At 35.4% G+C, this 26957-nt stretch overlaps 1 protein-coding gene across 6 annotated transcripts in view; it reads right to left on the bottom strand.

Annotated features, from left to right (window-relative positions):
• BBS9 (Bardet-Biedl syndrome 9) overlaps window positions 1-26957 on the bottom strand; it is a 321265-nt gene that overhangs the window by 109327 nt on the left and 184981 nt on the right. For 4 of the 6 annotated variants that reach the window (XM_040548841.1, XM_040548842.1, XM_040548845.1 and 1 more), the window contains one exon: window positions 9749-9859. In XM_040548841.1, coding sequence (XP_040404775.1) covers window positions 9749-9859 — 111 coding nt within the window. Of the gene's footprint in view, window positions 1-9137; window positions 9463-9748; window positions 9860-18544; window positions 18635-26957 lie in introns of those variants that run through there. The other 2 variants (XM_040548843.1, XM_040548844.1) reach the window with 2 other exon arrangements.

The raw sequence follows: 26957 nt of genomic DNA, 5'->3' as shown, positions 1-26957 counted from the left end.
ATTGTGCTCCATCATTTCAGACATGTCAGCAGTTCTTTTAAAGAGTCAATGTTTCTATTCAAATCCCTTATTTTCCAAGAGGTTGCAGAGTCAATCCTCCAGAGAGAACCGATACTAGCAGTTCCAGGTGCCTTTGTGCAATCTTGTACCTCAAAAGTCTTTTTTCTTTTTCGAAAGAAAGTTTAATCCTTTAGCTCATAATGTGGATGGCTGCCTTTTGGAATTTTAGGGGGGGGGGGAGGGGGGGGGAAGAGGCTGAGACACTAACATTACTTCTATAAGAATTTTTTTAATGTATTTTGGAAAATAACCTCTAACACCTCCACAATGTCTTTTTTTTTTCCCAGCAACAGTTCCTGCAGACCTAGACCTAATCTCCCTTTGGTGGCCAATGTTGACAAGCTACAAAGTGAGTCTTGGCATTTTGTATAACCTGGAAAAAGACACCTGGAAAACTATTTTACAGCCTAATTCTGCATTTAACTAATACTCATATGATATGTCAAACAATTACGTTAGTACTAACTTTAAAATTCTGAGAAGGGTAGTGAAACTCAAAGTTTGAGGACAGAAGTAACTTTTATTCTGTAGTCTGACATATATAACATGAACCATACAACTATAACCTGAAGTTTCTGCATCAGACAAAAAAAAAAATCCTTGGAGGTCCCAATGAGATTTCAGAATTTCCTAAAAACTTTGGTACAGTTTTTCAGAAGCACAAAGGGTCAAAATGGATTGCTTGTCTTTGTTTTGTGCTATTGAACATGTTCCTTTCAATTACTTTTTGTAAATGAATATGGATGGTGGAAGCAAAAAGTGTCTGTATTCTCTTCTGCCTGCCAACCTTACTGTCCAAGGCCAAGAAAAGATGACATGAATTTAATAAAAATACCTGGCAGTCACTAAATCTTTCTTGGCTGGGAATGTTGAGTGGGCATTTCAATAATGTTTCTGTGTCCTTTTATTATTATTATTTTTTTTAATAGTACTTTGTTAGAAACCAGAACAGCTTGGATTTTTTATATTTCTCAAAGACTATCAAAAGAGTATAGGAGCCATTAACATCAAATACAAATGTAAATAATCATTAGCAGAAAGTAATTTTTATAGACACCTCTACAATGTAAAGAAAGTGGCATAGATACCTGTGTACAATCTTGCAAGCCAATAACGATCTGATAAAAGAACTAAAGTGTGGAATAATAGACTAAACTAAACAACATACACAATGCAAAGTTATGCCTGTTCTGAGCAAAGTGATGATTTTTCAGCTAAAAAACATAGATAACAAAAAATTGCTTATAAGAGTCATTAAAGAATTATGTGAGGAAACAGATGCCTTGAGAAACAAGTTTTACTGAGTATTCGGTGAAAAGATCTCACCATACTGGTAGATTAGAGAAGACAACAGCCAGCAGTTCATATCTACCAGAAACAAAGTGCTGGACATATTTGCACTGTGCGCTTTAGATGACAACACTTGATATGACGGAGAAAATAACTGGCATGGGGAAACAAAAACATTACAAGAAATCTTATAAATATTAGCAAGGAAAACAGACCATTAACTTTCACCACTACTGAGGAAAAGTAAGCAGCAGCAAACAGAAAAGAGTGATTAGACTGCCTTCTGTCCTGCCCATCTTCAATGGCAGAGGAAGACTGAGTGAATGAATCCTAGTGACAGACAAGCACCTACTTCTCTTAAGCTTAGTCATTTAGGATAACTGCCAAGGAAGTATAAAGAACACCATTTAGTCATATAAAAAGCTTTTAAACTTCTCTTGTTTTGATTTCTTCCACTGTGCTACAATTCATTTTTCTTAGATATAAGATCCATTCAGAACTCTTAACAATGTATTTGGTTTTGGTTTTTATTTTCCATATTTAGCCCACCCTTTCTTATCAACCTATGTTTTGTTACATGTTCCTTACCTTCTACTGTCCATCAGCAATTCTCATGTTCAGAACCAGATAAAAATAAGGAAAGTCTTTTCATAGACTCCCAAAAAGCTGAGGATACAGTATTGTATCGCTCCTTTAACTGCAAAAATAGCAACTGTTTGCTAGTAATTTTAAGAATGTCTTGGAGTTCTCAAATCATAAAAGTGTGCTGTGATCTCAGCAATTTCTGGGACATCCCACGAAACAAAGTATAAGGTACCCCTTGGTTCTTTGTTTCATTGACAGTCATGAAACAAACTGGAATTAGTCAGAGTCTTTTTTGTAAACCTTTGAAAGGAAATGTTTTGTAAAACACTACCACAACCTTTGAGATGATCTCTTTACCCACTGCAGAAATATGGATAATACCTGATATAGTGTATTTGAATCTGCAAATATTAGAACATAAAGACTTGCTACTTTCCCATGTATTATATTACATTTCACAGAAGATGTATATACAAGCTACTACTAAAGGTGAAACTGCACTTCATTTGGTATTGACTTAATGAAGGAATTCTCACATTAATCTCTTAAGCTATAGTGCTCTTTAGAAAAACAGACTCTGTGGAAAAGAAAACTTCCATAAATCTCTTCAACTCTCTCCAGAAAAATAGGCTTTTTGTAGCCCGGTGATTTTCTTTGCACCTTTTCTTGTGGAAACAACTAGCTTAGCAATTTTAAAGTGTTAGATGGGCCCAGCTGCAGGCTACTAGTATCTTTTGTTTCAGATGATAATGTCATATAGAAAAAAAAACAAAGGATCTAGTCTCACAGTACCACAATATATCAGTGGGAAATACATAAGTGGACTTCTAATAAGGTTAGGTCTTGAAGAAGCTTTCGCTTACCTGCAGCCATCACAGGGTTCAGTGTTTTATGCCAGATTTGTTTCTGACTCAAGACTTTATTAGCTCAAGGACAAAATATTGTGTTGCAACTCAACTGCCAAAATGCTTGAAACCGAACTCAAACTGTCAAAGACACAGTTACCCCTTCTAACTTCAGATAAATCCCACTAGTTGGTCCTTCAATGATTTAAAAAAAAAATACTTCTGAAATCAGACCTGTTCTTACTAATTTTGTCATGAGTACAGAGTAGCCAAGCTTCAGACAATGTTGGTTCAAAACCGCAGCCATGGAGAGCTGAGAAATCTGCACTGAGAACAATTCTGATCGATACACTCAGTTTTGAAAGTTCGTTATAGGCATGACATTCTATTCCAGATAGCATGTACATTTTCCCAAAATAATCTTTAGCTTAATTTATACATTTCTCTTTTGATGCATGTTACCATTAGAAATAGGACTGATTTCTGTCCTATTATACTGTGTAACCTGAAAAAGTTAATTGCTTGGCTACGTTACACTGAAAACACTTTTGCTGTAGTTGGCAGGAATATCAGTATCCAAATGACTACCAGTGTAGCAAATTTGATGATAATTGCAATAACAGTAGTGAGGCCACCTGGATCTTACTTGTGTACTTTGAAAATTTACTGTAGTTAGTAGTTCTATGTATCAATGTCTGATCTAGAGCAAATAGAAATTTTAATAAACCTCCTCTTATAGATTTTTTACAGCACATTTCAACACCTTTCAAAACAAATTCAAGGATGTCTCTCTGCTCATTTGTGTAGGTAAATGACAATAATAGAAAAGGTACAATATAAAAATAGATAGACTCAGTAGAAGTTGGCAACAAATTTTATCCAAAAGCTTTTTAGTTGTTTGTGCTCAGCCAAATGTTTAAGAATATTCCTTTCTAAAATCAAAGGAAACCCTATCATAACACTTCATCTTATAATTACATTATTTTGTGATGAGTTACTCTGTATATTGCAGTTTCACACACTTGTGTATTCATATAAATCATGGTTTATAAGAAAATATTAAGCACATACCTAAATTTTAAATGTGCCACTGGACCCTTTAAAGAAAAATGTTTCCAATCTTCTTTACTAACAAGAATTGTTTACACAAGGTTGTAGTAACTATCTATCTTTGTGGGCTGGAATCATCTAATGGTTCCTGAAATTGTCTAGGCACAATAGTGTCAGCAATTTTTGATTAGAAAAAATTGAAAGATCCTCTTAAACTGCATTCACAGCATCTACATAAACATTGTCATACAACTATCTAGATAAAGTAACATATAAAATAACAAATAAAATACAATAAATAAAACTTGTAGGAAAAGATGTGCAGCTGTGCAACGTCTGGGTGAAACTTTGGAGGATGTTTTGAAAATTTGGCTCAGTATGTGGTTTTACTGGAGTTTATAGCTCAACCTCACAATCATTTCTGTATAGCTGTCTGTGTATTTAATCTAAAGCAATAAGCCAGATGCTTTAAATTAAAGACAGTTAAAATCTATTACAATATATAACTAAAAATGCTGAGGCATTTTTGGTCTTAGATGCAATGAGTATTAAAATATGAAAGTATATTTATTTTACTAAATATAATCATACAAGAAGAGTACTTTGAAATTTAATCTTTAAGTCATCTAAATATTTGCATGACACCAAAATACAAAGAATTTAACTAAAAACAGTGGTAGCACAGTAGCGAGTGCAAATGCCAAAGCTTTGGTCTCATGAATAGCTTCTCTGAAATATTTGTATTTAAACAATAAATGTAAATACCAGCCCATGGTCTTTGTTGCTCTCTCAGAATGTCAATGGTTATTGCGAATTATCATGGCAAAGTTAGGCAAATATTTCCCGTAAATATTTTAAACTTTCTTTGTTTAGATAGATCATTTGCAGAATAGATTTACAGGATCATGGTGAAAAATTCTGCCAGGAAAATCAAGTCTTACATGTTGTGAAAATTCCAACAGCTGCATGACATGAAACTTGACAAATCTGACTCCCAGTATTGTAAAATCCTGAACAGCTAAGTAAACTGCAAAGCAATCTGAACTATTGATCCGCAAAAAAAAATAAAATAAAAATAAAAATCACCCCAGTCTCTGATTCATACCAATTGTTCATCTCATTTTCCTACAACTTAGTGGAGGTACTCATGATTTACCAGCATGAAACTCCTTACTCATAAAAGCGCAACCGGATCCATTATGCCTAAAATATTGACTAGGAATATAGGTTAAAAAAATATGGTAATTCTTACACACTAAGTATTGGCCAGCAGTAGCATACAAGGAATACTGAACACTTAATTTAATGGATATGTCCTGATAAATACAATTGCGCTTATTTCATCCAAAAGATCACCATCTAACAGTTTAATTTCTCAGAAAAAAAAAAAAGTTATTTTTTAGGATGTTCACCACATGCACTAGAGAGCTGTCACATACAAGAACTTCCTTATACTTATTTCCTACAAGCTACATTTCCATCTCAGAAATATTTAAGAACTTGAGAACGAGATTTTCTGCATGCTGCTTAACTGTTACCTTCTAGAGCATATGAAAACTTCTCATTGAAACAAAACCACTCACTCTATAAAGATGACTGCAACTTCAGTATGAATATGTAACTTGCAAAAAAAGAAGAAAATGGAAGACAACAGGAACAGCATAACAAACAGAAAGGAAGCCCACGGGACCTGCACGAAAGAGAGTCTACAATCACTGTATTTGTACTTGTGATTACAGTAGAGGTCAGCATATCTGTATTGGTATTGTAGCTGTAAGCTCATGGAAAAAAGTAATGATGAAACAACAGAGACTTCAAAGTGGACTCAGAACTTAAAATCATACTCAAACTCTCTACCAGCCTGATGAAATCTGTTCTGCTCTGTCCTCACACTAACCAAAACACCAAGATTAAAGTTAGCAGGAGTAGATTTATCATGCTAAAGTTACTCCTCCAAATGTAATTTACACAGACACAGTGCCTTGAGGGAGTATGAGGGAAGAAGAATTATGTTCCATTCATTGGGATGGAGAACGTTCAAGGGAGTATTTTTGTACACACTCAAAGCAAAAGCTGTTTACGAGAATCTGCTCTTACAACTGCAATAATAGTATTCATTCCCAAATATTATGAACCTGATCCCATTCTTTAGTATGGAGTCACAACACATGTGGATTAGGAAAAAAATAAAATAAAAATCAGCATGAATTATGTCAGCAGTATAAACGAAACACCATACAGCCATTAATTCCCTTTCCAAAGAGATTCCATGATTGGGCCAGAATCATTCATTCTGTCCTTGCAAAGATTTGCATCATGACTGCTGGATTTCATCTTTGGCTGTCCTAAGTATCCATTCCAACTAATTGACATGTATAGCAGCTGCATGGAAAGTCTCAATGTAATATTTTGTACTAGATGACATGCAAATCTGTGACCAGATGCTACCCTACAGCATACTCATAGCACAGCATGGTTTTCGAGGTCTTAGTCCCTAAAGATCTTTAGATAGCTCACACAACACATTTAAGGCTGTGACCTCTTTGCTAGGTCTACATTGGTTCATAAAATTAAAAAGGTTTTTAAAAATTCTCAGCATGCCCAAAGAGCATACTAGCATACAATGCAGTGACTGGCATCCATCTCTGTACACCACACACAATCTCTTTAGCAAGAGATTGGCAAGCCCAAGTATTTATTAGCAACAAGAGTTCAACGCAAGCTAAATGGTGTATTATATATGGGTATTTATTTAGAGTTTTGTTAAGTTCTACTGCCAGGGTTCAATGCCGTACTATCACAGGCAGTTTGCTAGCAATAATGGAGTTAGCTAGCTCAAGACTAGACGAACATTGTCCAGGCAAGCAGACATCACAGCAGTAATAATGTAAATATACTGATAGGGAGCCCACAGTCTGGCACATAATTCAGGACTCCTCTTGCTCTTGATGCTTTCTCTTTAGCACATTTTCCTCTGTATTCCATCCTCCTTAATAGCACTTCTCTTCAGCAGATTTAGACTCACAAGCAATTTAACTATAACCAAGAAGTCCTAGTACAGCACCTCAGGGAGAGTTCTTGTTTCTCCCTTTCTCTATGAAGCACCCTCAGAGCTTTCTGCTGAGATATTTGCAAGTCAAATATTATGGTTCTTTTCAGTAGATATGCTTTGTTCTGTTTTCTTCTACTGCTACGGAGAACTGCTTCCATTTTGCCATAATCTAACATTCTATATCAGGAGGAAAATCAGAGTTTATCCCTTTTTCTGATGTAGAAGTGATCCTATTACGGCAACTACACTACTGCTTTTTTGCACTACATTGTATATAACTATAAATGGACTTTAACCTGTATGAAATACTGTTGCTACGATTTGGTCTGGCAGCAGATGGAGCAAGTACATAACTACACTTTTCACTGTTTTGGTGGATGGAACTCCACTAGATTCAGCTGACGTTCTCCACTGACCCACAGAATTCTTTGGAACATTCTAACTTGATTTGCTCGTTTTATTCCTTTGATTTCCATCTTCCTCTGTGAATGCAAGTCTGTTACTTAGATATGTTTCTTTTCATGTTCCCTACTCAGGGGTATCAACCATCGTGCTCACATCCACACATAGCATATCAGTTGACCTGACACGGCCCTATGGAAAACATCAGCTAAATGCAGAAATTTGTCTGAAGCCAGTATTAATTCTTCACTGCAGTTAAACTACCTCTATAGCGAGAGGTATGAATAACAAATACCATCTACAAAAAGAAAACAAAACCTCTCATTTTATAACCAAAATCTGTCTTGAACTCCCTCAGGAAATGAAGGAAGATCCAACAAGAAAAAAATAATTTTAATTCTACTTTCTCCCTTTTGCTTTTCTCTTGTTGATTGGGCATAGCTAAATTAAATGCAAAGTCAAAAACAAAAACAAAAACAAAAAAAACCAGAAGATAACAAATATCCTTTGAGGGCTCAGCATACTCACCATGCTCTTGCTGCAGTCTCTAGTGTTCTCTGAACAAGAACTCAGGCCAAAAATATCATGTACAGAAAACACTGCAATGCTGTGATTTCATGCCTGGTATTACCTTATGGTTTAAGTAGCTCCCTTGGCTCTTAAACTTGTAGCAATTAGAATTTCCAGACAGCTCAGTGGCAGATATTCTAGGCTCCCTCTGTATTGCAGCACTAACTGGCAGATGGCAGTCAATTCTTACTGTGAATGAATTAAATTTATTGGTATAACACGTCTATAAACCTAAAGACTTATTTAAAGTTTTCAAAATTTTTCATTCTGCCATTTATAGAAAGTTACAAAGCAACGACAGCCAGTTGTGTGATGCAAGTCTCAATTTTTGGAGACTAAGACTTACATGGGCTAAAATTTATAGTAGGATATGCAGGTCCCAATGCCTCTGTTTCTGGAATTCATTCATATATCTTTACACTTTTCCTCTCATTATAGATGAGAGCCATCAGGCTCTCCATCAGGTTATTTAAACACAGAGTATTATCTCCTGAAGAACACTGAAATGCACTCTCTAGATTACCACCCCACATGCTTGATCAGAAGAATGGAGCATCAGACAAACAGGGGGATTGCCTGCCACATGCTCCTGATTTATAGGTGCAGTTGCCTGAAGCTGGAAATTTATCAGTATTGTATCCTACATAAGGGAGACGATAAACTTACTAGGAGGGCACTTAATATATCTATATGACAAAGGTTAAACAATACATATGTCTACTTTGACAGTTTCCCTTCTTCTTCTGACCTGAAGTCCCTGTGGACTGCAAGTAATAAGCACTCTGGAAAAGTCCAAGCTGTAGGCCTTCAGTGGATTTTTCAGGTTGTTTTAGTGAGCAGATACTCATTCTGGAGTTTCAAGTTAAATTGTGACAATTATTATATATTGCTCTAATATGTATCTTTCTTCCCTGGCCACTATTAAAATTCACTAAGACAAATTTTGCTATTGCAATTAACTATATGTTCCCACTTCATGCCTGTCTGTGTAAGAGTTGGCCAGGCAAACAAGAAGTTGGATGGATTACAAACAAATAATTAACTGCTTTCTGCAGATGTGTAAGGACTTTCTAACCTTCTATTTCTGAATATTGATGGTTGCAACCTGTTGCTTCTATTCTTCTTAGCCTGACTTCAAAACCCATCTATAGTGAACATATCTGATATATGAACAACATTGAAATGTTTAAAATTAAATATTTGATAAAGACATAATAAACAATGAAGGGGGAAAAAAAAAGTTAAGGTACAACTTAGTAAACAGAATGGGACATTGTCTCAAGTCTGAGAGCTTACCAGGCACTTTATTAAACTGCAATGCACTACTTTACAGTATTGCCTTTAAAATATGTTAACACTATATCACAGTTCCCGGCAGCATGAAGTCTTTCCAGAAAATGTGTCATCACCATATGCAGCATATTTTATAGCCAGTATAATTTTATTTTATTATATCCAATAATATTTTTCTGAAATTCTAGGAAGTCTTCCTACAAAAGATAAGTAATGACTATATTTTAATCAGCTGGCACAAAGTTTAACCTGCCATACTGCAGAAAAAAAAAAATCCTTTTATTGCAGAAAACATTCCTCAGTTTCATTCTGCTCCTCTGGAAGAGGTTGTGAAAAAAAATTTAAAGAGTCTCATTCATTACATGAACAAAACCTTTCAACTGTATAGCTTTCTAATTCCAAGGCTGATTTCTACAATTTACCTCTTGACAGAAGTAGCTGAATAAACTCAGATCCTATATATTTTAGTATTAAGACAAGAAAATTTGAAAATGATACTAAGAAAGCCTGAAATGTCTGCTGTTTGTTTCACAGGTCCACAAGCATTCCGAAAAGAGCTATGCATCATCTAAGTAAAACAAAGTAATTTTCCTTTTCTTACCAGGCTTGGACTTCTGCTTTGCGGCATGCTTGTGATTAGTAAATGTTGCTGTGGAGCCCGGTACAAGTACTCTTTCCTCCAAGTCAGACTCTGGAATTGTAGAACAGCCACCTAGTAGAAAAGGGAAGAGCCATAATGTGGTATTTATGTAACAAAACAAATTCACCAGTGCACAATTAAGGAAAAGAGGTGATAGACTAACTGACATGAAATCCCAAGAACATATAAAACCCAAATAGCCTCAACTTAAAAATAGTATTAAAAAAATAAAATTAAAAAAATAAAAAAAAAACATCAGTGAAGTGAAAGAAAACTGTTACGATTGTTCAGAACACTGATTATGCCTTAATGACTTCTCTCTACTACCTACTCTGGTTTAAAAAAAAGTTGCAATGTATCTAGCCCACAGAATATTTAAAACTGGTTACACATAAACACTGGAAATAACATGGTTTGTGTTAAAGATCAGATTACAGGGAGCTAGATTTGTAATAAAAGTAACTACATGTGAATGAAATAACTGTACAAAGTCAACAAACCTAATGAAGACCGTTAGCTTGCCACAGAGAATGACATATGATGATATTTTTTGGATGGGTAATTAAATACAGTATTTTTAATTAGTGCTAGAGATAGGCAAACACAGACACTTTCACTGTACTGGCAATGCCTTACCGTCATGTGATCTTAGGATGCATGGTATAATGGATTCTTTGTATTTTCTATATTGCTTTTTTTAGTTCATTGGAGAACACAATGACTAGTAGCATTCTCTTCAAGCATGTTTAAACATTTATGTTTAAAATATGAAAAGGGGGACAATCTAGTAGTAGTACCACTCTAAGACAGCTGCAGTAGTTTGCAATGGAGTAGATTAAGAAAAAAATATTTCAAAAGGGCTGTGACCAGGACTTGGGAGAAAGTGTCCCTCTTCCACAGCAGAAGCCATTGCCTTACAATGACTGTATTGCTAACAATATATTACACAGTCTGAATGCTAAGCTTGTCACATTTGTGAGCTTTTCAGTGGCTAACAATGAGTAGCTTTTGTCAAATCTAAGATTTCAAAGCAGGGAGGAACATTTTAAAACACTAGCTTTTTAGTTCTGCTTGAATGTTACCTTTTTCCCCAATACATTTATCAAATAATTCATGTTTCTAGATCTTTTCTTTAACTATTCTGGGCAGTTCTCGCTAAAGCCTGAAACGCTGCCCAGCTATGTCAAATTAACACTTGATCAGAAACTCAATACAGTGCACTAGAGGCTCTGTTCTTGACTACAGGCAAATATTCACCTGCTTTCAAATTTAGCTCTTATTTAAATATTTTGTTGGTCCAGGACCTAAGCTGCCATATCTTTCTCACAGTCCTCCCCGGATCACCACTCTCAAGCAAACAAGTGCATGTACTTATCTACTGTATTCTGAAAGCACAAGTTTACAAACAGCATAAAGTCCCAATGGAGAACACAGACTTTTCTCCTTCATGTCACAGTTTTTGAAAAGAAATGTTGAAAAGAAATGTTGAAAATATTGAAATTTTGAAAAGAAATGTTCTACTCCAAGCCCCATAACCAATGTATCCAATTTGCAGCAACATAGGCTGTTCTCTCCTTAAAAAGTACATTATAAAACATTTGGAATAAAATGATGTTGCTTCCTCAAGTAGAAGAGCTGCAGCATATATATATATAGTAATATATATGTTGTGTATATATATGTGTAATATATACATATATATAACTATATTCCAGATACACCCTGACAGAAAGTGTAATACACATTAAGGGTTTGTGTTTGATTTAGAGAAAGCAAATCTTTTCTGTTAGAAAGGAATGTTAGGAGTGAATGTGTCAACAATGTGCAGACTCATATGACCCATGACAACTTCAGATATCTAGGGTTCCTCCTATTGAAACTGAAGGAGAAAATGGGAAATGAGGAAAATGTCTTCATATTAAAATACTTCAACGTCGGAGCAATGTCTGACATTGCATTAAATATAAACAAACCTACACAATAAATGAAAATAAATATTAGCAAACTAATACTTCTGCTCCCATTTGCAAATTGTGAGTAAAATGTATACTGAGATTTGATGAAATGGAAACCACTGCTTTAAAAGTCATTTTCATTCTTATTCCTCAGATAAAATCTACCCTATTAAACAGAAATCTCTAAAGACAGGATAGAGAATTAAGGTTTCTTGCACAAAAGAACTATTAAGAATGGTACTGTAGATTTTAAAAGGTTTTACAACATTTTCTAACATTATGAGTGAAAACTCACCCAGTTAGTCAGTCAAATTGCTTTGTGGAAATAAATTTTTTTTACAAGGTTCATTCTAAAGCCTGAAATTCTGTAATGTATACAGCCTTGAGAATTGATGGCTATTGATGCCAAAATATTTCATTAGTCATCAACACTGATAGTAACTGAATAAGAGTCAGAAAAGGTCTGTTTGCCCTTAGTTACCACACACTACTTGCTGAAAGGAAGCAAAACTTCCTGCTCTTGATTTTGATGTGAGAGATTTGTTAAGTAAATCATGTCAATTGATACTATCATAATGTACTAAAGTTAAAAGCAAAATTCACTTTTTCCATAACTTTAATTTCTTGAGAGAGAATAGTCAGGACTGAAACATTACCAGTGATAAACTATTTCACATAAAAAGAAAGTCCACACAGAATACACAGAGCAGAACTATCATCATTTTCAGTATTATGAGTAGCCATTATTTCTTATTTATGCAAGGATACTAATAACTGTTACACATTAATTGTTTTTTAAATGCTGTTGTTTCAGAAATTTAGTCAATATGCTGAGAGCAGTGTTCTCAGTGGATCTGGATTTTAGCCAGAACTCTCACTCCAAAAATTATTTACATGAATGACCAAACAAGAAAGCAATACAATAATTATGTTTTTACTGTTTCGAGGCAATGATGTTTACATGATCAAGACTGCCATGCCACTGCTTTTGCTGTCTTTATCTTCCAATACCAGCATTACTTTCTAACTGAAGAAACAACTGAATCTGCTGAACTACATCCCTTAGATTGCTCCCATACCTAGGGTGAGGTAGAATGTCTGGACTCTCATCCACATCAACCTGTAGAAGAAATTATAAGTGGTATCTGCTTCTTCCAATGTAACCCATGGTGAATTCCATTGTCTTGCTCCAGTTGACACAGGTAACACACCCCCATGATAAAAATGGACACCCTTCACAACATGCTATGATTTCGCACAGGAAAGGAGGAGTGGGAACCATAACAGGGCAATTGCCACGCTGGAAGAACCAAAACTCTCACTAAAGAAAGCGGCAAACTTTCACTAGGCTAGAAAGGAAACTGGATAAGGAACACATATGCTCCAGCAAATATAATATTTACAGCACAGTAGTCCAGGATTTTGTAATTCAAAAATACTTTATAATTCAGATTGATAACGTAACAGTAGCCTGAAAAGAAACTCTTTCTTCTTCAGACTCTAAGCTCTTTCTAACTTCATACTGCAGGGGTTCTATTGAGGGTATCTCTTCTACCTTCTCTGGTTAGAGTTTAACAGAATTCTTAATTTAAGTCAGAAAAATTTCTTTGAATTCTTAGATATCTTTGTATAAATTTCAGAAGGTATCCACCAAATGTCTGTTTTAGCAAACATTTAAAATTTTTATCCATCTAGAGTCCCAAAAGAAGTCACAGCAGCAGAATCATTCATGTTCATTGATAATTAAGTGAATGGTACAAAGCGGAAAAGTAAAATATTTAAGGAAAGAAGAGGCAGGAATAGTACATAAATCTACAGACTGGAAAAGATCCAAGTGGAGAAGCTCTCCAGATTTCAGTCTGTAAACAGTGCTTCATAAAATGAATTTCTCCATTAATTGTTGGCAGGAACAACATGTAGAATATGTTATTACATTTGACCCACTCTTTCCTTCTTTTCTGTGTAGCTAAATTCTTCTCTGACATCATAGATCTTTTATCAGTTGTGATAAATCCAAGAAGCAAGCCGTGGTCAGCAGAACTGTTTGATAGGGTACAACATGCATAAAATGACACTCAAGCTAATTGTGAACTTTGTTCACCAAAGGAAATGAGACTTCTCTTGTTTATTTTCACTACATCTGTTTTTGTAACACATTTGGTTCTTAAGTTGGAAAAAGACACCCACACCCGAAGGAAATATAAACATAATACACACTGAAAAAAAATTAAGTACTGACAGTTTTCCTACAGGTTCCTATCACCATGCTTTTACACGTTTTAATATGGCTCTAAAAGTTTAAAAACAGGAAAACAAAAGTAGCATACATCTAAAGAATGAAAAGGCACTTTGAGGGAAAGACCATTTGGGTTTCCTCTTTCTCTTCCAGTCAGTCACAATCTAAACTAGTCATAAAGTTTCCATTTTCCTCTGAAATTAACTCTCTTACAAGAGGCTACAGAAAGAAGAAAAAAAATGCTTCCTGAGCAGTCTTTGGCAGCAAGAGATTCAAAATGTGAGCAGAAAGCGCAGAAGTTCTGTAAACAAGTTTTTTCATCCATGTAACATGTAATGTTTTCATCCATGTAATTCCTCTGTAACAATGGAAATAACCTAAACAGCAAAATTGTTTCATAGTGACTCCAAAACTATACACAAAACCATATTCAGTTGTGTTTCTTTGTCCAAGGCATTAGAGATAGTTAGTTGTAAAACAGTTGTTCTATTACTTCTATCAATTCTACTACTTATTCTCAGAAGGAATGTAAAACTAAATTTATAGAAGAAAACACTACATATCTGGGAGTATGATGAGGTTCAGGGAACAGCCATTCACAGACTGGGTCTGTTAGAATCCTTCATTTGAATAGTGAAATGCAAGCATATTTCCACTGCAGCATGCAAGAAGAGAGGATTTTTTTTAAATGGTTCTCACTGAAAATGAAGACAACACTTCACAGAACATCCCAGTTTTAGTTCAAGCATTTTCTAGTAAAATGTAGTCACTAACTAATCAGCTACAGATTTCTGAAGATAGCATTCAAGTCCAATAGCATGGCTACAATTACTTAATCACAAAACTGTTGTTCTTTGTGCCTGATTTGACTTAACCAGAATCAACAAAATGATGAAACATTTCTGTATTACATTCCTGTAAAATAATAATTTAATGAAAAATTATCATTACTGAGGATGCACCCAAGATCATTGTAGGTCACAAAAATATATTTTCAATGGGAGTACAAAGAAAGATACCAGTTTGATGTTATGTTTTACCCTTGTGTTACTGAAATGTTTCTTAATGAGACTTCCAGATTACAAATTCAATAGTTTATCCTATAATATGTTGCATTGCTACTGTAATTGCTACTATTTGCATTGAGAACAATGCAGAAATACTACGTTAATAATTTACACCGATCATGTGTGGCTTCTAATTGAGCTCATAGCGTGTTCAAATATTTTGAACACACCTGAATTTGTAAAATCTTTACTTAGTAAGTTCAGGGTACTTTGGCAGTACAACCTTTTCAAGGGAACAACCATGCTGTTTAAATGGTCAAATTGTCTTGGCCATTATTCCAGAATGAGGTTCAGGGCGTGTGGTATGCAAGTCATATGAATGGCATTGGGAAACACATTGCTAAAAACAGATCTAACAGCCTTTTTCATTAAAGAAACATTACTGGACATTCAGCCAGGAACACATTCAAAATCAATATTCAGTAGTACCTTTCCTTACGCAGGACTGAGAATGCAATAACACTAAACTATATAAGGCCAATGAACATCTACCAGAAGTCATCTGTTACTCAATACGAACAAAGGATGAATGGTAGCAGTTGTACTTCAATCACACAAATCTACTGTTCCTTCTAACTACCTATTCATCTGATGAGCATGGACCAGCTGAAAAATATGCTCTGTGTTCCAGTGTGTGCTGGAAGAGGTAATTATTACTGAGTAGTGTGGTGCTTGGAGAATTTCCATCTGCCTTTATATAACAGTATAAAAAATCAGCTTGTAACAAGAACTATTCAAGGGGAAGACTCACTCCTGAGAAACACCATAACTATAAAAATCACTGTTTTTTTTTAGGAGTATGCTGCCTGCATAACACCTGGTATTTTGTTTCTGACTTGTGCTCATGTCCTTTTCCCCATATTTAGTGTGCTGCTAACTGCAGCTTCCATTCAGCACAACAATACAGTTCTGTTTGTTTTTTCAAAATGCTTAAATACTGTAGTAGCAGGAGTTACATAATATGCTGTCCTCAACATATTTTCAGGGCACAACATTCTTCATTCAGTAATAAACAATATTTCATACTACCTTTTTTGGGAGCAAGAGGAGGAATATGCAAGGGCTTTTTTATTACTGTGTGTTTTTTTGTTTGTTTGTTTTTAATACATATATAAATTCATTTTGTGCATATAAATACATAATACATATATATACCTTCCTGTATGTATATGTGTGGAATAAATATTTTGTTCTCAATAAGACATTTTTCTAGCTCTGAGCAGGCTAGATTTGACTGTTGTAGTCTTGATATCAAACCCTACTGGTACTCAGAATTCTAAACAGGTTAGACTTTTTTTTTTATCCTATTAACAGTTGAAACATTTTTGTATTTCCTGAAATACACATATGAAACATTCTCTAAGGTGAAGATGCATGCAGACGCATACATAGATGTTATATATTTGCATGCATAAGTATAAACATACAAAATTTGGTCTTATTAGTGAGGGAAGAGCATGTCCTCATTCCCCACAGGCAGAAGTTGAAGAGAGTAAATCACAGAATCACAAAATCTTTTAGGTTGGAAAAGACTTCTATGGTCATCAAGTCCAACCATTAACCTAGCACTGCCAAGTCTACCACTAAACCATGACCCTAAGCACCACATCTACATATCTTTTGAATTCTTCCAGGAGTGGTGACTCAACCGCTTCCCCAGGAAAAAGCCTTTTCCAATGCTTCACAACCCTTTCAGTGAACAATTTTTTCCTAACATCCAATGTTAACCTCCCCTGGCATAACTGGAGGCCATTTCCTCTTGTCCTATCACTTGGTGCTTGGGAAAGGAAACCTATCCCCACCTGACTACAACCTCCTTTGAGATATTTATAGAGAGCAATAAGGTCTCCTCGAGCCTCCTTTTCTCTAGGCCAAATAACCCCAGCTCCCTCAGCCACTCCTCATCAGACTTTTTCTCTAGACCCTTCACCAGCTTCATTGCCTTCTCTGGATACACTCCAGGGCTTCGATGTCCTTCCTGCAGTGAGGGGCCCAAAACTGAACACAGTACTCAAGCTGCAGCCTCACCGGAGCCGAGTACAGGGGGACAATCACCTCCCTGATCCTGCTGGCCACACTGTTTCTGATACAAGACAGGAAACTGTTGACCTTCTTATGCTGGTTTATATTCAGCTGGCTATCAATGAATGCCCCCAGGTCCTTTTCGGTTGGGCAGCTCTGTGGCTTTATGGTTTGTTTGCAGTTTTGTAACTTGGGAGTGTTTCCAAGCATTCTGTGATACAACCATACTACAAGACCTTCAAGGTTTCTCAGACAGGTTTGGAGCAACAGACAACTATGTCCTTTCAAGTAAACACACAGACATATTGACCTAAGAAAAGCACTGTTTACACATTTATAATGATGAGGGGAAGATGCAGGTTAATGAGAATGGGATTTTTGCCCCAGCTATGAGTATGAAATTATAGATTAGCAGTTTTCTGCATGAGGACTCACTACATAGAGTCTTTTGGATGTTTGTGACAGCCTTGACTGAACAGTAATCATACAGAAACAGTTAATGAGGGTCTTAATTCCTAATCCAGATTAGGATTTCACTGAGTGAAATCAAAGAAAAAGTATTTAAGTTGTATATCGATACATGGATTTGGGCAAGAATACAGGAACAAAAACTACTGATAAGAAATATCATACATACTGCGGATAACAGAAGACAATGGAATAATAATTGAGACAAATGTGGGTGCTGAAGGATATATGTTACTCAGAAAGGAACGATTAAAGTGGCAGAGTAATACTTCACAGCAGTAATGTGATGGGATACTGAAAGAGTAGTTTGCAGAATTGGTCAATTTGGAAAAGGATTGTAAAGTAGTTTAACAGACAAACCTTCAAAATAATTACAGACCAGCAGGATCAGATCTCAACACCAACTGCAGTTGTTTTAATATTATGAGAAGAATTGATATTATCAGAAATGGTGATGCCATGGAAATGAAAGAAGCTATGATAGCCACCGAAGTAATCACAGGATGATAAGTGAAAGAAAAATAGGCTCCAGTGTGATAACCTTGAAAAAGGTGAATGCAATGCTGAGATCCACCTGAGAGAGAATGTTCCAAAGAAAGATCAAGAAAGTAGTAATGCTACTGAACAAGGCACTGGTAAAACATCTGCGCTCAATTCTTGTTACCATATTCATGAAAGATTAAATAAATCTGCAAAAAATCACTTGAAAGTTACTAAGATCATATGGGAATAAATTACCTTATAGACATGCAGAGCACAGGATCAGTCTTGCTTAGCTAAGAGGACTGAAAATGGAACTGACTGATCTTTACCAATAATACAATTGGACAGAAATCCTTAATGTCTGGTGAAATAAAAGGCACTCTTGAAACAAGAGGGAAATGATAATAAATTAATTTTGACTTGAAATTAGAAAGTTTCTGACTACCAAGAGAGCAAGAGTTTTGAACAGCCTCTGAACAGAAACAGTAGGAGAAAATTACTGCATTTATGAATGGCTTTTAATTACCTCATTGTAACACAGAGATGGAGCTTGTGAATTGGGAATTTCTTTTCTGTCCTTCCCCCGACTCCCTCCAAATAGAAGCTACAGGGAATACTGGACAAAACAGGTTTAGAATACTAATAGATAAACCTGAAATTATCCTATTATCTGTAAGTATTTCATTAAGAACACAGCAGTGATATTGCAAGACACTTAAAAACTCTAGTTCTGACAATTTTGGTTCCCAAAAGTATTTGGCAAACAAACTTACTAAATTTACATTTGGAGAGACATCTGACCATAAAATACAAAAATGCCAACTACAGAAATTAAATACAAGTAATCAAATGCATTTTTAAGAGAGTAATGAGATAGCCTCTTTTTCTGCATCACCAATATTACTTGGAAATAAGCAACTCAGTGATGAAATAAACATGGATACAAGCATCTTCCTTCAGTACTATCTGAAATGAACCCAGTAAACATCTCTTTGGCCAAGCTAAACAGCATATGGATCCTTTGATTTCCTCAACTTCTTCATAAGTGCTCAAAGCATTAAAAAGAAAAATAGAATTCTCCTTTTTATAATGAAAAGGTTTCCTTCCATACTTGAAATGCAAACTTTGCTGTAAATGCTTATATTTCTTTCAGATATATCAAAGACAGCACATTGGTTTTGTAAATTTCTACTTTCTCATCTATAGTACCAAAATACCAGATTTGTCAATGACATACAAGACCTGAGTTACATTATATTTGTTTAGTCTAGCAGAAGTTTCAGTTTTACTTACTGATCAACTCTATGATTTTTAATTGCACTATGAGCTAAGAATGAATCATATGTTAATAAACTATCTTTGCTCCAATATTGGAATAAGAAATATCCATGACATATTATTTACCATATACTCCACTGACCAAATCGGTGTTATCTTATGCTAGTTCAACCCTTTATAATGTTAAAATCTCTGAGATTTTGATTTTTAGAATGAATTTATTCCTAGTATCACCATATTGAGACACAATCTGAGTACTTTACTGCTGTGCAACAGCCTGAAGCAATCATTAATTGGCAGGTCTAAGACTGACACATCGGAAATAAAAATGGGACACACAGGAAATAAAAATGGCAATGACCATCATCACACAAGTTTCATATTTCTGAAACAAAAAGGCACCTTTGTCTCCTTTTGTGAAGCACCCCAAAGAGAACTGACTTTACAAAACTGCTAAGTACCTTTCTACCAAACACATGGTATTTAAAGATATGAGAAACCATGCTCCTAAAAGTCTCAAATAACTCAGGAGAACCTTGGCACTGAACTTTTCAGAGAGGAAGGAAAGACTCCACTTGGTTAATATCATCAAATGAATTACATTCACTATAAGATAATAAATATTTAGGAAGAACTATGTTCAAATCCAACCTCCTCTTTAGTAAAAGCAAGGTCTGTTTCTGAGGGGAGGAGCGGCTGAGGTCACTGGGCCTGTTCAGCCTGGAGAAGAGGAGGCTGAGGGGGGACCTCATCGCAGTCTACAACTTCCTCGCGAGGGGGAGTGGAGAGGCAGGTGACCTATTCTCCGTAATCACCAGTGATAGGACCCTCAGGAACGGTGTTAAGCTGAGGCAGGGGAAGTTTAGGCTGGACATCAGGAAGAGGTTCTTCACTGAGAGGGTGGTTGCACACTGGAACAGGCTCCCCAGTGAAGCAGTCACTGCACCAAGCCTGTCTGAATTTAAGAAGCGATTGGATTGTGCACTTAGTCACATGGTCTAAACTTTTGGGCAGACCTGTGCGGTGCCAGGATTTGGACTTGATGATCCTTATGGGTCCCTTCCAACACATGATATTCTATGATTCTATGTTTTTATAACAAAAGGCTGTGTCTGAAACAAAGTGGATTTTTATATATGAAGGCACAGGTTAACGTCTGTTTCATCTTCTAAAAAGGTTGACATTTGTGCTACTGTCCAACATGATAGAGTGACAGAGCAAGTGGAATACAGAGATGTTCTCAACCAGCTATTTTAATGTCTTATGCTTATTTAGTTCTCTAAATCAACTCTCCAGGTTTCAAGGATCATCTTTTAGCCGGACAGGGACAAGGGATTTTAAAAATCATTTTTGTAACTGTGACAGGATACCCTGAATTCTGTTAAAGTACAAAGTGACAGTTATATGATAAGGGTAACCACAATCCCTTTTCTCTCAAAAAAAAAATAAAATTTGTTTTATTTGTACATTAGTACATGTTCAACAAAGTCCATGGCAAACTAAACATAAATCTTGTAATGCATAAATTAAATGAAACAATTTAGAAATCTGTACCTTGCCTTCAAGGTAGTCATAAGAAAGCAATCTGAAGATTAAAGGTTCAGATATGCTATTCAAACTGTGAATAAAAATATTAGACAAAACCCGAAACTGGAGAGAAGCATGAATTGAAGTGACCAAATTTTACAGATTACATTGCACAATCACAGCACTCAAGAAAAAAAGGACAGAATAAGCAAGTTTAGAGTCATCCGAGTCTTCAATAAAACAGGAAGCTCAGTTTACCATTCCATTTTTTGGTCCCCATTACCCTCCCCTGTGCAGGCACAAAGGTATACTTGAAGCTGTGTGATGTGTCAGATCTGGGAACTCACCTAGCTTGAAATTAACACAACAGTAAAATGCACAAATAATTTGTTGCAAGGGACCTCTGGAGGCCACTTAGTCCAAATCTCTGATCACAGCAGGTCCAGCTAGACCAGGTTGCTCAGAGACTTACCAAATTTACTTTATCTCCAAAATGAAGATTCAGGAACCTGTCTGGACAACCTGTTCCAGTACTTGACATAACAAAAAATATTTTACCATCTTATAACTAACATGAATTCCTAGTGTTCTGACTTCCATCCACTGCCTTTCCTACTAAGATCATGCTCCTTACCTTCAAGAAGATTCAGGCCCCATCTAAGACTTCCTTTAACAAGACCTCTATTCTTAAACATACCACAAGTTCAAAAATAACTGCAGTAATGCAACATAAGCTTAAGATGTGTATAGTGAGGAGGACAAACTCCATTCCATATAAGTGTGTGACTTGAATGCTTCTGCAATAACTACAACCAAGTGTATATTATATGGCATGTGTAAAGAGACACAGATTTCACATACTTTACTTTTGTGCTGGTGAGAAAGCTGGTGATGCAGGACTTCGTGAAAGAAATGTCTTCCGGTGAATATGGTAGCCAGAAAAAGTTCTTGGGCATACAGCCATGAAAGGGTGGGCCTTACCAAATGGTCTTTTAAGAGCATTTCATAACTTCAAAATGAAGTAATGCTGCGAAGTAATGAAAGTGTCAAAAAGTGTTGGGGTTTTTTCCTCATTTATCTGAGATAGCACAGTTTTATTCACAGGCTTGTTGTGTACCGTTGCATTGTACCTTCTCTGAGTGTAGTCACACCTACATTCTTGTCAATAATCTTATCACTTAATATACACATGCTTCATGACACATCCGTTTATGTACATGGAAAAACAGCCACATCACTAGATCTCGGTTTCAATGTTCCCTATATGATTGCAATGCAAATAATTTATGAGATTTATGTATAAGAACCTGTCACTTAAAAACTAATGTTGTCACTATCATAGTTTGAATTTAGCATTTATACCCTACTGCACTTCTGAAGACAAGTCTCTCTATTTGATTAACAACATATCTGATCTTCGATTCATCTCAAATATGCTATTATTTTCTAATGTGTAATACAGAACGATAAACCTTTCTTTATTTGTAACGCTGAACGTTTATTTTATTCCTAGGTACTGCAACCGTTTTCATTTATAAATTATATTAATCTTCAACATTTTTTCCAAGGAGAATTCAATGACACAAGTGATAGTTTTATCATTACAAAGTCTTTTCAGCAGCAAGCTAACCTTGCTTATGAAAGTCATAACCAATCCAGTTAGTAACTAGAATTTCAAACCAAAATAAGGAATTCGTCAAGATTCAGAATGTATTTGTGTAGTTTATATCTACCCAGCATAACATTACACCTATTTTACAGAAGTAAGCACAAATAAATAAATAAATAAATGCTAGAACTTCTAACTCTAGGCTAGAAACCCTAGTGGTTTGAAAGATCACCTTACCCATGATTTGAAATTGACTTTTACTTTCTAAATCCATTCTCAAACCAAGATAGTTATTTGTAAGTGTGGATATGCTTTAAGCTATTCAGTGAACTTTTCCCTATGAAGCTCCCGATTAAAATAGTGCTATTAGTGCTCCTCCCCATACTCTTCTTTCTTTAATCTTTAGCCACAGCACTAACTTATTGCATATACTTTTCTTCTCTACTTGTACATTATTTGAAAGAAACTAAGTCCAAATAAAAAATCTGAAAGGTAAGCCAAAGGTCATTCAACTATATCTTGCCACCATCAAACCTCTGACTTTTTATACTGACTTCTTTTGACAGTATGCTTTAAGAAAACAGTTTAATAACCTCATGAGCAATTTCTTAGTCTCTACAAGGTGCACAATATTTAAAGATATACTAAACATTTTAGAGTCAAATTGACTAAAAACACTAGCAAATATTATCTTCTTTATATCATTAGATAACAGAAATATTTCATTTGAAAATTCAGTGACATGTTTTTGGCTGATATTTTATTTTTGTCTCACTCAAGATCAACTTTTACTCTCAGAGACAGCAACAAAATTCATCCTGATCTCAGTAAGACCTGAGTTCCTTCATTGCAAGGAATAGTTTGATGGGAGACAACTTCCAAAAAAAAAAAAAGTCTAAACATCATGCTGCTTAATTTCTTTGTATTAAAAATATAACAAAGCTTACTGAAGGTCTGTTGCATTCTAATTCTCTCTGCCTACTCAAAATGACTGAAACAAACACACTGGAAATTTTCTTGGCTTTTTTTTATTATTTTATTTTTTAACTTCCACATATAACTAAGCTTATTAACTTCTCACACTGAGTGACCAGAGGCCAAGAATACATACCACTGTCAAAAAAGCGTTCTCTGTTGCTTTGCTTTAATTTGGTCATGTCTACAATCTTAAGTAAAGCAGAGCAGTAGCAGCCTATGTTGAGACTGAAAAAGTTTACATTAAGGATTCAGTGCTCATGTTTCAAAGGTTACTATTCTGGCCTGATCTGAAACTTTGAAAATTTTGTTCATGATTTCATATTCAACAAACAGCTCCCTACAGGGCAATGCATTCTTTCCTCCTTCTGTAATATTTATGCAAGCAGATCAGCATCTAAAATGCAACAGATCCCTCAACACTCTACAAGCCCATGACAATATGTTACAGGGTTAGAAAGCCTTGAGAAAGCTTATTTTAACTAAGCAGTTATTTCAACATATGCTTATGAAGCACATGCATCCAAAGCAAAACTAAAACAATGCATGACTCAAGTGAAATATTTCCGTGCTACCGGTGGACTTCCCTTTAAACCCAGCTTCAGAAAAGCACATATGGGATCCTGGAAGTGTTGAGTTTTATCCTGTTTTGCAACAGAAGATACACACATGGGCATAAAGGGTGAAAAGACATTATTGCCTTTCCAGCTTCTCTTCTGCTATGTTCGTATGTCACCGTTAATGTAAAGCATAAAGAGAACTAAAAAAGACGAATACCAGCACCTGAAATGCCCCAGTTGTGCCCCACCCTTCTTTAGTGAACAGAACAGTTACAGCAGGACAGAGCATGGCAAACTTCTAAACTCTGTTAATGAAATCATCCCAGAAAGGCCAATACAGTGTTAACTTGCCAATTACTTGAGAATACTCCCATGCACTGACACAATATTTTATGTATACCAACCATCATTTCACAGACAAACCCCAGTTGGTAGTAATCTTAAATAAAAAATAAAATGATTAAATTATTGTTATTATGGAGCTCTACAGCATTTACATTAACACACTAGCTATACTTCCTTTGCAAATAGAAAAAAAAATTAAAAATACTATACAAGAAACTCCATTGACTGAGTATAGGTTTTCCCATTCCAAATGATCCAGAACTAAAAGAGGAATTGGAAAAGACATTGTCTAGATAATGATTTGTCTAAATGGAGGTACTGAAATCCAGATTTAGTTTCCGTTATGTAGTCAAATAGCCTGTAGGTATAATATCTTCAGCTGGCACCAGGCTTAATGCTTTTTTATCGATCTGCCCATAGCTTAAGTGCACACGTAACAATATGGATTGTTGAACAATTCTTGTTATCTATCATTGATTATGGAAATATAATATGTCTTGCAGCAGCATCTGCACTTTGTCAAACATGAAATGGTACTTACAGCAGACCATTCATTTTATCCTGTGAACTCTCTAACACTTGTGGCATATTTTGTGCACCAGCTAAATGGCAGAATTTGTTAAGCACTGATTACACAACAAACCCCTCTCTGTAACAGCTTATGCTGTAGCAATAAAGTATCATTAGATTATTTGTATTTGAGTTGCATTAAATGCAATTGTAATGTACAATTACAACTGTAATTAAATTATGTTCAAATTCTTTGAATTTTTCCTCTTCTCCATGATTCTTAGCTTGTTCTCATTTGAAGAATTCAAACAAAAATAACTAGTAGGGGAAATATATTTCAATTTCACATTTTGTGGCAGCTGCTAAAGTCAGCCTTTGCAAAAGGTTTGGTCGAGCTATTAATACTACATGTCACATATTTCCTACTCAGTGCTCAGCAGGAATTAACGCGAATGAATTAATGTAATTTAATATTTTCTTTACACCTTTATCTCTGTACTTGTCATGAAGACAAGACAATAGCATTCCCATCATTGTGCCAAAGTTGTAGGGGAAAAAAAAAAAAAAGAGGCTTTTTATAGTACCCTGAATTTGTATTTCTTTATTCTCCCAGAATTTAATTCAATATTTGTATTACCATGTTTACTAACACCAAATCTCTAATGAGCTACAAACATCACCTGTATCTTCCTTTTTACCCAAACACTGAAGGAAGTCCTACCTGAAGAAGTGAATTCCAACTCTGAATGTACTTTTTAAAGTTTATTTCAGAGTTTTCCCATGCATTCTGCTAAGTGAGTAGGTTACCACCCACTAGATGAAAATAGTTAAAAACAATAACATACACTACTGTCAAATAAATGAGAGAAATCCTGGCTAAATTAAGTCAATGGAAAAACTCCCAGTGATTTCAATGGGGCCAAGATTTCACCCTTATCTTGTTGATCAAAGCAATTAGTTCACTGTTCAGAAGGATAAGACTGCTGAGCCAGACGAGAATTTCTTAATGCAACCTATCATGTAGAGTCTCGATTGTATATACCTTTATAACTATTCCTTTTTCATTCTACCAAGGTAAACCACTGACTTACCAAAAATATTACAACACAAGCAAACAGCACTCACAGCCAAGATCTTTCTTTCATCTTAGCAAAGAGTCAGATGGACCAAAGCTCTCCTGTATATAACCTTACTGCTAATCTGCAAATGAATAATTATTGCTCCCTTACCATTCATAACCAATCACTGATGTTCATACCTGCTGAAGTGGCCAGCCTGCGTTAAGAAATGAAAAGTTCAATCCAAGAACTGCAGTATTTTATTGTTCTGGCATAGTCATATTGCAGAAAGCTTCCTACTTTCCTACAAAGCACATACCTGAAGGAATATATTCTACATAGCACGAACTTGCATTAAGAATAGCCTAACCACGAACAGTATAACTAAACACCTCTTACATTTCTACACAGAGCTTGTAATACACACTGTAACTACACTAAACAAAATAATCTCATGTATATGCAATTCAATAGCCAGAGAGAATCAAGTTAACCACATGAGAATCAATTTTACACTACACTAGAATACAACTCTGCTTTTAATGTGCTGCAAAGACGACCTAAAACTAAGGTTCTTTTTGGCAGAAAGATACCTGTATTTTTTATTCTAAAATATTAGGGAAATTTGTTTTAAGAAGATTGTAGAACAAGCACTTTTCCCTCAATAACTAATTATATGAAATAATCAATCGGAACTCATTAATTTGCACTCCTCTGACTTGGATTGTATTGCAAAGTATTTAATTTGGTCAATATAGTGCCTTTGTAGGAAAATGTCAGTTGTTTATTGCCACAGACACCAGAAGAACCTGTCTTGCTTTCAGAAGGACTTTTAGATCAAAGTCCACTGGATTTTCCTATGTTCCTGTGATCCTTCTATCTATAACACATAACGTGCCCTTTGCTAGGTTTGAACATCTAGTTACTTTATCATAAGATTGTGGTTAGACTCCACCTTATATTACTCCATAGAATTTCCTTCTTCTCAGCTGTTTACAGTAAAAAGTAATCAGACCCAGCATATCTAACAATTTACTCCATTAACTTTAATTTCCTGCTCAACTCCTAACCGTGACG

Source organism: Cygnus olor, chromosome 2 (genome assembly GCF_009769625.2).
Source record: "Cygnus olor isolate bCygOlo1 chromosome 2, bCygOlo1.pri.v2, whole genome shotgun sequence".
Taxonomy (NCBI): Eukaryota; Metazoa; Chordata; class Aves; order Anseriformes; family Anatidae; genus Cygnus; species Cygnus olor.
The sequence above is the reverse complement of the archived record's forward strand: the minus strand, read 5'-3'. Positions and strand labels throughout refer to the sequence as shown.